Raw genomic sequence first — 13,502 nt, 5'->3', positions numbered from 1 at the left:
CCGCGGAATAATGCACAGCATAGTGAATCCAGAAAGATTCACGCTGCAAAAGTTTATTTCAACGTTCAATACCCTAGACAAGGTGCAGTTCACCGTCAAGCGCATTTAAGGCATAGGTTTTCTGCGGGCCCGGTCGTGGCAGGGGGCGCTCAGCTGACCAGTTCACCCAGACAGCCTCCAGCAGAGGTCAGCAGTCACTGAGAGGACAATACCAGGACTCCTCGCGATTCGGTGGTTTCTACCCCTCCAGAGGTCATTCCAGTCGCAGAGGCCAATGTAACAGAGCAAGAGGTGGAGGTGCCCCTCCCGCTCACAGTGAGTTCACTAATAATCTCATGTCATTGCTTGGGGGGCAGGTTCTCTTTTTCCTTGACAATTGGCTGTCCCTAACATCCGACACTTGGGTGCTTCACACCGTTCAGGAATTCCACATCGAATTTTTGGGGTCTCCAATCCAGGCATTTCCTCCCCCACCAATCAGGTTCTCTGGCAGGGAAGTGACCACGATAGATCAGGAGATCTAGGAGCTCCTGGCCAAAGGAGCAATTTGCCATGCAAATCTGCATCCGGAGGCCTTTTTAGGCAACCTGTTGCTGGTTCAAAAACAGGATGGGGGCCAGCGTCCAGTGATAAACCTCCGGGACTTCAACAAATGGCTGGTTAACCGCCATTCAAGATGGAGGGGATTCACCTCCTTCGAGACCTGTTGCGTCCCGACTGGATGGACCTCAAGGACGCTTATCTGACTGTTCCGATTTTTCCTCCCCACCGTCTATTCCTACAATTCCAGTGGCGGGGACACATTTTTGAGTTCACCGGCTCTTCCCTTTTGCCTGTCATCCGCCCCCTGGTGTTTCACCAAGGTCCTGCACCTGGTAGTGGTCTTTGAGAGCGCAGGGGATCAGGATGATAGTCTACCTAGAGGACATGCTCTTTATGCATCCACACTATCACACCAGCTTCGATCAGCGGTGCTTCTCCTACAATCCTTGTGGTTTGTCATAAACCAGTCGAAGTCTTGTCTCCTCTCCTCCAGCTCCATTACGTTCCTGGGTTTTGTGATCAACTGAGTGGAAGCAACTCTGAGCCTCCCTTCCAGGAAGATTGCGAAGATCCGCCACAAAATTCGGCAGCTTCTTCGGAAGCACCAAACTTCTCTACAGGAGTATCTCCAGGGGGGTCGGATTGTTGTCAGCCTCTATTCAGGCCATCTTTCCGGGTCCTCTACACTTTCAGGCCCTTCAGAGAATCGAGGCTTTACACTTGCGCAGGGGTCCGTCCTATTCCCGGGGATTTCCCCTCTCCGAGGAGGTCAAAAAGTGGTGGCTCTCTCACATGGAGGCATGAAACGGATGGGCCATCTTTGGCTCCCTCCCGGACATGGTGATCAAGTCCGATGCCAGCAGAACGGGCTAGGGTGCACAGAGACTTCACCACAGGAGGAGGTTGGTCCGCCGCGGAGCGTTCCCTCCATATCAACTGCTTGGAGCTCATGGCAGGCTTGTTCGCTGTTGGACCAGGGACAGAGCCCATTCCTGCGTCCCCCTAAAATGGACAATGTGGCGGCAGTGGGCTACATCAATTACCTGGGCGGGACACGCTCCAAAGCCCTGGCAGATTTAGCCAATGACTTTTGGGAATAATGCCTGTCCCACCAGGTGTCGGTGATAGCGGAGCATCTGCCAGGAGCGGCCAATCAGGTGGCAGATTGGCAATCCAGACACCTACGGGACTCGAGTCTGTGGAAACTGTTTCTGCCGGTGTTCCGGGTCATACAGGAACAGTGGGGGCCCTTCTCGGTCGACCTTTTTGCATCTCGCCTCGATCACCAGCAGTAAGAAATGGGATCTCTGGTTGCTAAGGCTTGCGCCAAAGCCATGCAGAGACCACCACTCTAGTCAGGGCAAGGGAGTTACACACCAACAATAACCCTTGCTCACCCCCTTGGTAGCTTGGCACGAGCAGTCAGGCTTATCCCGGAGGCAATTTGTTAAGGTTTGCGCAACATACACAGCTGCAACACACTAGGTGCCCCCACAAAAGGAACTCCACACAAGGTTATATATAAAAATAGCCTTTGTATTATAATAAACACATTAGATCAAAATCACACAATATACACTGTGCCAACGGGCACCGGCAGTATTTACACGGGATTATATACACCTGACAGGGCCAATTGGGCCACTGTCAGTACCATCACAAAGTGAAATTAGCAAATTTAGAACATACTCTAACTGTAGCAAAAATTATAGATGTAGAATACAACCAGTAATTGTAGCACAAATAGTAAAGGTAGAGCACAACCAGTAACTACTGGCGCAATAATGACCTCAGCATTATCACATTAGGCATAAACACATTAGGAGAACCTGATGCCCCACCCTCAAGCGTACATCATGTAGGAATCATGAGGCATAAAACAGATTAGGGGGAACGCATTGCGCAATAGGCATCATCATCCTAAATACATTAGGCAGTGCCCAGCATAACACAGTGGGCCCCAAGCGGGGGCCCAACACACTGAACTGGCCCTAGGCCAACTGGCCTTATCTCTGGGCTCAAATGCCCTATGTCCCGTACTGTCAGGGCTTGGTAATGCCAATGCAGCAGTCTCCCAAACTATGCGCAAAGAGTCAGGCCTAAACGTAGCAGCTGCCCACTACTTGCTGGGCAGCTGTGCAGGCAGAAATGTGGGCACTCACTGTAAGAATGGCGCTGGGCTCGGGGGCCCTGCTCTGGATCTCACTGGGGCTTCTCTGAAATAATACTGCCCCAAAACGTTGCAGTTGCCCGCAACGGCGGCGCAACTGTGAGGAGATATGGGGCTGGCACTGCAGTGCCTCCTGAACCCCCCTGGGGCTCTAACATCAAAAGATGCCCTGCGTTGCAGCGGCCCGCCACTGCGGAGCCGCTGGGAAGTCACAGGGAGAATGGGCACAACTGTGCCTGGGAGCCCCACTCGGGGGACTCTTGAAAATAAATGTCCTCCCACCTTGGAGTGGTCTGCTGCCTTGCGGGACAGCTCAATAAGAACAGGGACTGGCCATGGGGGGTAATGTCCCACTCATCTGGGACTCCCTTGCGGTCTCCTCTCTCCGGCTTCAGGGCTGCCGGTCTCCTTTGCTCTGCCCGTGGCAGGCCTGGGTCTCCTCTTGCTGGAGGCGAACATGGAGCATGCAACGCTCCGACTTCTCTGGGGCTGCGGGGCTCTCTCCTGACTCACGAGAGCCCTGCTCGGGCCTCCACTTCAAGTATGGTCTCCGTGGAGCCGGGATTTCCAAACAACCCGCACGGTGCTGCATGGCTTGCCCACCATGGGAAAGCGGAACTGGAACCTACCAGGCCCCGCCCACAGACAGGCGCCGCAGGCCTGACTTCCTGCGGCCTTCTTTGCCACTCGGTGGTGTGGCGGTGATTTCTTTCTTTGTTTGGCAGCAATTGCGGGGTGGGCTCCCGCTTAAAAGGCAGACACTTGCGGGGTGGGCACCCGCAAGGTATATAAAGAAGTGCTTAATAAAATGGCACAGATGCGGAGTGAGCACCCGCTCGGTTCCGGCGCAAACACGCGGGGTGGGCACCCGCTTTCTGGATTTTGCAAGTGCGGGGGAATCCCTACGCTCGGAATTCCCTGCCCGCAATGTGTAACTCCCAGCTGTAAAGCCCCAGCGCTCCTCAGGGTAGCAAAGGGCTTATTATAAATTAAAAATAAAAGCACTCTTCCCAGCAATGAAGAGCAAAGCGCTCTTCAAAATAAGGCAAAGTTCAGGGGGCACAAGGCTGGGCTCAGGCAAGCCAGCACACAGGGCCCTCCAGCAGGGAGGCAGTCCCTTGTAGCGGTTCCTCCTGGGGCCCAGCAGCAGCCCCCAGCGTCAGGACCAGCACCCAAAAGCACCAACAGAACACTTTCATGGGGTCACTGCCCCTATATTTATACTTCATTTCCCTTTGTGTTACAGCACAGGGTTTAGGGATACCAGTTAGAACTGGTATAGGGGAGCTTTGAAGCACTTTGTTTTGCTCAGCTCCTCTCCCCTTTGTTAGGTGGGGGCTCAGGGATCAGACGCACGACAGGGGGCGGAGACATACAGATCTCCCTATTCACCACTGGGCAGACTCATCCTGGCTCCTGGAGCCACCCACACCATTCAGCACCTGTCAATCACAAGCTAGACACGCAATTCACATCAGGCAGGCAGACAGGCACACAGAAATGCCAACTTCTAAAAGTGGCATTTCTCCATCACTCACCATACATCTGCGCACACCATTTATTATCACGAGTTCATACATACTAAACTTGCCCCTGCACTTCTCTCATACCAGGAATTGCCAGGGACACACATATCCCCTATGCATTCCTATGGGAGGGCAGGCCAATCTCACCACGCGCAGAGTGCACCCGCACTTTACACTGGGCCACAGTGCTAAAGTGCGCAGAGGCCAAAAACCACTATTATCAGGTCACAGAAAAGCCAAAAAGTTTAGGGGTGAACCTGCCAAAAAGGGCCATGTCCAACACCAGCTTCCCAGGTACTTCAGCTGGAGACCGGACCCTGGGGCGGTTGCTACCGATGCATTCCTTCAGGATTGGTCACAGGAGAGAGGTTATGCCTCCCCCATTCTCCATGTTAATGCGATTGACGGCGCAGGTCCGACGACAGTCGGCGGATCTGGTGGTGATCACCCCGGTCTGGAGAGCGCAAGCCTGGTTTCCAGTCCTGATGGAACTTTCCTTGACTTCTCCAATGAGTCTACCCCAGCTCCCTAATCTCCTACTCGAACCATCGGGCAACCATCATCCCCTGATTGCGAACGAGTCGCTATCCCTGATGGCATGGCGGATTACAGGACTCGATGGCAAATCCCTGGAATTTCGAGCCACGCTGCGGAGCTCCTCTCCAGAGCATGAGCGACGGTACGGTCAAGTGCTACAGGTCAGTCTGGTCTCGATGGATGGGTTGGTGTCTGCAGCAGAGTCTGGATCCCGTTGGGGGAGATGTCATTCACATCTTAAATTTTCTAGCCTCTGGCTTCGGAATGGTTGGCTTATAGAACGATTAACACCTTCTGTTCTGCAATTTCAGCAGGGCACTCGGTGGTGGATCATCCAGTAGAAGATCATCTAATTGTGCGGAAGCTTCTCCGATTATTCGCCTTTCCCTTCCTCCTGAACCACGATATTCAGTTCTCTGGGATGTGAATAAGATCTTGAAGTTGCTGTCGCAATGGCCCAGTAACAAATACTTGACGTGGAAGCAGCTTACGTCGAAGTTGGCGATGTTGCTATGTTTGGTGTCCAGTAGACGGGTCTCGGATGTCAGAGCCCTGGACATCTCCGGGAGTTCCTTTACCCCTGATGGGGTCACCTTCCATGTGTCCTGGTGCACCAAAACCCAATCTCAGGTTAGAGCTTATCAGTCTTTCCCCGATTATCCTAAGCTCTGTGTCGTCAGATGCATCAGGGCTTATGAGGCCACGACTGAAGACGTCTGCCCGCATGGGGAACATCAGCTCCTGATTGCCGTACGGAAGCACTTTCGGGCCGTCTCCTCCCCAACTATTGCAAGATGGGTCTGTTGGGTGATGATAGAGGACGGCATCGATACTAAGGTCTTTGGGCCCACTCCACGCGAGGTGCCATGGCATCCAAGGCGTCCATGCTAGGAGCCTGCTTGGAGGACATCTTGAATGCAGCGGACTGGTCTTCAGACTGTACCTTTAAGAGGTTTTACTTCAAGCCAGTCTCCTCCATAGTGGCTCTAGTGGTTTATGAGCTTTGACAAGCCTAATCCTCGCCTCCGGGTCCTGACATAGAATGAAAAATGTCCTAGCTTTTGTTACGGAATGTTTCAATACTATTAGAGACTCGGAGGCGAGGATTAGCCACCCACCCTCAGGATACTCCTGGGCCTGCCCGGGTTGATCAGGATGTTATGTTATGTTATGTTAAAATAAATTTATATAGCGCACGGCTACTCCGACAGAGTGTCCCGGCGCTTTCCACAAACAACTCAGTGTGTAATAACATAACAGGAAACGAAATACAGAAGGAAAAAAAAAGAAAAAGACCCACCAAAAGAGCAGCTAGACATTAAAAAGCCACGTCTTCAAGCCCTTCCTAAATTGAAGCAGATTAGGAATACTGCGTAACGCCAGTGGTAGGGAGTTCCACAGCTGGGGTGCCTTAAAGCTGAAGGAGCGGCCCCCAGTGCGGGCCTTCCGCACGCGAGGAACCACGGCAGTAAAAAGAGATTCGGAGCGCAGTGAGCGAGCAGGGCGGTAAAAAAACAGCCTGCGCCGTAAATACCCGGCCCCGGAGCCAAACAATGCCTTGTGCATCAGCGTAAGGGATTTAAACATAATCCGCTTACGGATAGGCAGCCAATGAAGCTTCTGTAGCAACCCCGAAGCTCGCGATCGCCTATGCAGGCCAAAAATCGCGCGGGTGGCAGAGTTTTGCGCCACCTGTAGACGCTGGACCAGGTAGTCAGGAAGGCCAAGAAAGAGGGCATTGGCATAATCCAGCCTGGACCCAATAAGCGCCTGCACGGTAATCCGCCTGTGCTCCGCAGAAAGCAATGGAAGAAACTTGCGGAGCATCTTCAAAACACCGAAGCAGGTTCCAACCAGACCAAGTACATGGGCTCTCAGTGACAACTTATTGTCAAGTTTAACCCCGAGATTTTTGGCAACCAAAGATGACTGTGCCGGAGGGCTCATTTTCGCCGGCCACCATTGCCGCCACTCAGGGTCAGTGACACATCCAAAGAATAGAACCTCCGATTTACTGGAGTTGGCCTTCAAGTTGTTATGCTGGAACCAATCGAATACCATGCCCAAACAGCCCCGAATCCTCTCTCCATCAAATGGCTGATCTTTGCCACACGTAAAGAGGAGTTGCGTATCATCGGCGTAGGACACGATCTGGGCCCCGTAAGCCTCCACCGCCGCCGGAGGGGACATAAAGATGTTAAACAACGATGGGCTCAACACAGAACCCTGTGGAACCCCGACCCCCAAAGGCGGCATCTCGGCGGAGCTCTGCGAGACCCAGATCGTCTGGCGGCAGCTTTCCAGAAAAGATGTGAACCATTTGAGCACCGTCCCCCTAATGCCGATGTCATGGAGCCTGGCGAGGAGCGCCGCATGAGGGACGGTGTCAAAGGCCGCCGACAGATCCAACATGACTAACATGGCCTTGCCACCAACATCCAAAGTCTCCCTGATGATCTCCGAGACCTCCAACAATGCCGTTTCCGTGCTAAAATTAGGACGGAATCCGGATTGGGAAGGATGGAGCAAATGGTTGGTTTCTAAAAAGCTCGACAAGACGCCATGAACATGTTTCTCGGTGATCTTAGCCAACGCCGGAAGGAGTGAAATTGGCCTGTAATTGGCCAAGACCTCGGCATCAAGACCCGGCTTTTTCAAGAGGGGGATGACCATTGCCCTCTTCCAGGTGCAAGGCACCCTCCCCTCCCTCAGGGAGGCGTTGAGGATTGGATTTACCAGAGGATTCACCACCGCCGCCATCCCAGCCAAAAATTTGGCAGGGCAGGGGTCAAGTGGCGAACCTGATTTAAGGCTGGCAAGCAGCACCCGCGACGCCTCGCTCGTGACAGCAGGAAAGTCTGTCAATACTGCGACAGGCGTGGGCGGTAGCTCACATCCCGCCCCGGGGCCGCAATCACTCTCCTCAACGCTCTCCGAAAAAGAGGCCTGAATCGCCTTGATCTTGTTGGTGAAAAAACTGGCAAGATCACATGCCCACGCCTCCCATGATACTGGCGGGGGTGAATGGGAACTGGGGGTCGTGAACTCCTTCACCACAGTGAAGATCTCCTTACAGGAGTTCGCCGCCGCCTCAATCCTCCTAGCAAGGTATTATTTCTTGGCCCCAAGGATGTCCCGGTGATAGGCCTTGATAGCCGCCCTATAAGCAAGTTTGGCCTCCCCATTGTACTGAAGGCGCCAGGCCCGCTCAGCAACCTTGCACTGGCTGCGAGCCACCCTCAGTGCCTCTGTGAACCACGGCGCAGATTGCCGTACTACCGTGGACCGAGGGACTACCTGTGGGGCAAGATCGTCCAGCCTTTCAATCAGCCACGACTGCAAGGCCTCCGTGTCTCTTTCCAGATCACCCGAGAGCTGGCAAGGATGGTCCACGAGTGCCTGCTCTAGCATATCAGATGTCACTCTATGCAGCGCTCTCGAGGCTGGTCTGGGTAACACGGGAGCAATGTTGTCCGGCCGTCCAGTCTCTGACACAGAAAACTTGATCAGCCTGTGGTCCGTCCAGAGCACAGGCAAAGTTTCTACATCAGAAATCGGAACTGATGAAAACACTTGATCGAGGGTATGCCCTCTCTCATGCGTAGGACCAGACACATATGGTGCGAGACCCAGTGGAGATGTTATGTCCAACAATTTAATAGTGTCCGGGTCGCCTGGCACATCAAGATGGAAGTTGAAGTCGCCAGCCACTACGCAATGCTGAGTGGTCAGAGCCAACTCGGAAATGGCTATCTGCAGATCCTCCAGGAAGGAGCCCATAGGGCCTGGCGCCCTATAAACCAGCAGCACCTTAAGAGCTTGGGCCGGGGACAGTCTGAGCGTAAAGGCAATGGATTCCGAACTCCCAATGGGATTCGGAGGGAGAACCGAACAGGAGACATTCTTCCTCACCACCACCGCCACTCCGCCGCCCCTACCCTTATCTCTATCCTGCCGGAAGATGTTATAAGCCGGAGGAATAGCAGAGAAAATATCCGGATTCGACGCTTCTCCCAACCAGGTTTCGGTAAGGAGAAGACACAAAGGGTTTTCCCTCACAAGAAGATCAAATAAATGCAGAGCGTGACAGCCCAGCGACCTCGTATTCAGCAACAAGCAGAGGTGCTTAACCCGAGCCTGTAAAGGTCTATGCACATTGACCGGTGTCCAAATGGGCGACCAGCCACAGGCCGGGCAGCGCCGTTTGCCATGTTCCGTCAGGCGTAAGTAAAGCGCTTTCCTGCTCGGTTATAAGTGCTGCTTTAACGTTGAACAAATTAAACTTCATTACTCACAGATTATTACGGCTTCTTTTTCTGCCTGCAGGGACAGAGTCTTGGAAGCAGGATTGAAAACTTCCGCAGTCGGCTTTGTCGCAGGAAGAAAGAGGCCGTCCTGTGGAGATCATGGGCTGTTATCGTCCCAGGAGGCGCCTGATTGGACAATGGACTGACATAATGTTGTTGTTCTTTTCTATAGGCTTCATGGGGTATGAAGTCCTGTAACTGTTTATTGTTGTTTCTAAGGCTGCTGGTTGGAAATAAAGGAGAAAGAATAGCCTAGTCCTCACATCAGAGTCCTTAATAGAATTGAAACTTTCCGTTACGAAAGCTAGGATATTTTTCATTGTCATCACCAATATTTTTGTTCGCTAGTACACAAAAAGGCTCATGCTATACGATATCTTCAAAAAAGTTAAAGCTATTTACCTATAATTCTAGCCCTTCAACATGGATATTTTCTCCCGTTTCAAATGGTAGAACCTTTCCTACAAATAAGCAGCAGTCAATTTCTACAGCTTTACACAAGAGAAGAATGGTAGAAGAAAGGAATATTTTAGGGAAGAAAAAGGTGCTAGACCCAGGAAACACCCGGGGATCTTCAGGTTCCTCTGCACTATTGGGCTTCTATGGGATACATCTTAAGGAAGGAACTTCATTAATCTGCCTATCTCGATAAAGAATATGAAGGATGTATAATCACTTCACATAAAACAATTGGTGAAGCAATGACAGTGCTGACTATTTATAATTGTTACCGTTATGTAATCAATGAGGCCAAGAAACTGGTATAGCTATCGCCCTTGTATCCTTATATACAAAAAGAAAAATTATTAAAAATAAATATATAAATACACACACCCTTGAACCGATCATACTTGAAATCTACCCTTTGAATCCTACACAGATCTGCACCAACAGATTCATAAACCAAGACACATATATTGTTATAGCAGCGAAAAGCATTACTACTAGAAGTTTAAGTCATTCACACATAAAGGTAGCCTTAAGTCCCCAGCTGCTTCTGATATAGTTCTGCTTGCCAAGAATCAGTGTCTGCCACCACACAGCACTTGAGTAGGAGCAAGATGCCGATCCTACCCCCACTGCACAGCGTGCCAAGGCACTGGCACATTTCTCACCTACTCCTGGATTGTCAGCAAGATAATGAGATTAATGACTGCTACACACGGTGTACAAATGATACAGGATTAGATATACAGGTTCCCAATACTAGGTTTATCTAAAGGTGTCAAAGCGTTTTCTCCTTGATCAGTTGTTTCAGGATGTCAACATGTTGAGCCTCTTAAAAAAAAAACAGAGAAACAAAGGCATATAATTCTGCTGCTGCTTAGATAGTCTAAAAAAGGGCAAAAACTACAATTTAATCAAATTATGGCTTTTAACACTATTAAGTGGGTCACATTTGCGGAATGTTCATCATATACTTCAACCTTCATCAATAAGTTACAAAATGTTCGAAGGTGGTCTCTCCTAGAACTCCAGGGGCAGTTACAGCCTGTTGGCAACATGGGTGCGGGGGAGGGGAGAGTCCCGCTTTCTCTAGGCTGGTTGGTCACCCCGCATGTGCACAATGACGCCAGTAAACGGCGCAGAGATGCAAGGGCCCCCTTTAATGGAGTTAATAGAGCATACGGGGTAACCAGGGGGCGGAAGTACCCTCACGGTAAGCGGGCCCTCTGCGCATGCGCACTCCGACAGGAGGGCGTGGTTAATAGGGCGTACAGGATTAACCGGGGAGGCGCATGCACACTCCGACAGGAGGGTGTGGTTTAAGTGATAAGGATCTGACACCAGTTAGTGACCTTGCCGTAGGCCCAAATAGGATACGCAGAAAATAAATATTGTATAATGTGACTGTTACGTTAGATTCGGATAGGAACTACCATGTACTAGAAGTATGTTAAGGTTAGCCATCTGATATCTATATATATTCAATTGTAATTGAATGTCATGGAACGTTTTCTGCGTAATTGTGTAAATATTGTTTATTTCAATTTTTGATTCATTTGTATGTTTTAATAAATACGGCCGGGGGGTTGTATGACCCCCCGCCTCCAAAGAAATCCATCTCATGTCCTGGTTAATAATGTCGGTTAACAGAAGGGTGGGGGTCCTCTGGCAGTCCCTGGCCAGATTGCACAAGTGTTTTTGTTAGTGTTACTCCTGAGATAGGAAAAAATAGAGTATGGAGGAGAGAATTTAAGGATACAAGGTGTAGGTGGGCTAGTGGAAGCCTGGATATTAGTTACATTTGAGGGAGGAATTGAGGATGCAGCCTTCACAAGAGCTATTATGGTACCACTGTGCCCATGGGCCTAATAATTATAATGATGCACCCTCTCTTCAGTAAAGAGAGCCTTTGAAGACTGAGCAGTGTTTGGAATTCTTACTCGTGTGGTGGAAAAACTGTACTCATGCATGATGGGACAGCACACGTTGGAGACAGCAGTTCATGAATTGTGATAAAATCCAATGATGGAAAATACACATTCTTGTGACATCAGCTTGTAATAAAATGGTGCCTATAGTACTACGTAAAAAAGATGAAAATCATATTACAGAAATAAAAATTTGAAAAGCTTTCGCCATATCTAAGGAATGTCATAATTATGCGGGGATCCCACTATTAGCAGAAAGATCTTCAATTTCTTGAAATAGTCTCCAAGATGAGCACTGCAGAATATACATGTCTCACACGCACCTGCCTCATGAGTTCTGGATTGTTTAGCATGTGGCTGATCTCAGGATTCCGCTCCATCAGCTGCTGCATTTGAGGGTTGGCCATGATCATTTGTCTCATTAGATCTGGATTGGACATCATGTTCTGCACCAGTGGGTTCTCCATGATCTGTGACAGCATCTCTGGGTTCGACATGAGCTGCCGCTGCATCTGCTGCTGTAGGTCCATAAAGTTAGCAGAGCCCATGCCAAGGTTGCCCAGCCCAGATATGCCACCAAAGCCCGCTGAAGAAAAGAGAGAAGTCATAGTTTAAACAAATAAGGCAGAGATGAACCGATAACACTAGGGGAATAAAAATTAAAACCGGTCTAAGCCCCCAAAACTGCATAGCCAATCGACTCAAAGACTGATCCCTGCTAGAACATTGTCAGATATAAACGGGGGCTTTAAGGTATTCACTCTTACTACAAACTCTTTCAGGCATACTCACATGGTCCAATATAATCAGACAAAAAAGGGTCCCTTTCACAGCCATGCCATACTTACTCAGTCCAGTCTGGATTTTTTCACCATGGAGTAGTTGTTAGGCTATAAGAACTCAGTTTGTTTCACCTTTGGTATGGCTAATATCCAACACAATAAGATCAAATGAATATACAAGCCTGAACACCAATTATTGTTGATGGCAAAATGAGTTTACATATTTTGCCTATTCTAAATCGTTGACGATTAGAGGATTTTTCCTCTTTATGTGGAATACTGAATAACCTAAAGGTAGAGTTTAGGTCTGTTCTTCAGGCTAAGCTACTGACAGCGGATACCCTTTGCAAAATTGGTGAATTCTTCTTGGTCTCCCAAATCAGGAACTATGGAAGTTGAAGCAGCGTTGTGGTAAGACTAACTTCTCAACATGTATGTATAAAGGTGTGTGTATGTATACGAAACACACACACGCATACATGCCATATATACATACGCATACATGCCATATATACATACACATACATGCATCACATACAAACATACATGTATGTATACAGACACACATGTATGTATACAGACACACATGTATATATGCATACATACATGTATGTATGCATGCATATGCATATATATGCATACATGCATACATGCATACACACATCCATCCATATATACACACATCCATCCATATATACACACATCCATCCATATATACACACACCCATATATACACACATCCATATATACACACACCCATCCATATATATATATATATATATATATCTACACACACACATCCATCCATATATACACACATCCATCCATATATACACACATCCATCCATATATACACACATCCATCCATATACACACACATCCATCCATATATACACACATCCATATATATATATATATATATATATATACACACACACACATCTATATCTATATATATATATCTATATATATATATCTATATATATATATATATATATATATATATATATATATATATATATATATATATATATATATATATACACACACACACACATCCATCCATATATATATTCACTGAAAAAACCATAGGTTATAGACCATATATAGTTAGGAATTAGCATTTACAAAACCTTGAAAATTCACAGAAAAAACCATAGGTTATAGACCATATATAGTTAGGAATTAGCATTTAAAAAACCTTATTTTACTCACACAAAACCATTGAAATTCCATATATAGTTAGTTGTACTAACTACATA

The 13,502-nt window shown here is 48.6% G+C and overlaps 1 protein-coding gene across 2 annotated transcripts in view; it reads right to left on the bottom strand.

Annotated features, from left to right (window-relative positions):
• Positions 1 to 13,502, bottom strand: part of UBQLN4 (ubiquilin 4) — a 140,390-nt gene that overhangs the window by 70,741 nt on the left and 56,147 nt on the right. For both annotated transcript variants that reach the window (XM_078669492.1, XM_078669493.1), the window contains exon 4: positions 11,782 to 12,044. In XM_078669492.1, the coding sequence (XP_078525618.1) occupies positions 11,782 to 12,044 (263 nt within the window). The remainder of the gene's footprint in view (positions 1 to 11,781; positions 12,045 to 13,502) is intronic.

Source organism: Lissotriton helveticus, chromosome 12 (assembly GCF_964261635.1).
Source record: "Lissotriton helveticus chromosome 12, aLisHel1.1, whole genome shotgun sequence".
In the NCBI taxonomy this organism is placed as follows: Eukaryota; Metazoa; Chordata; class Amphibia; order Caudata; family Salamandridae; genus Lissotriton; species Lissotriton helveticus.
This window is presented reverse-complemented; position numbering and strand designations above follow the sequence as displayed.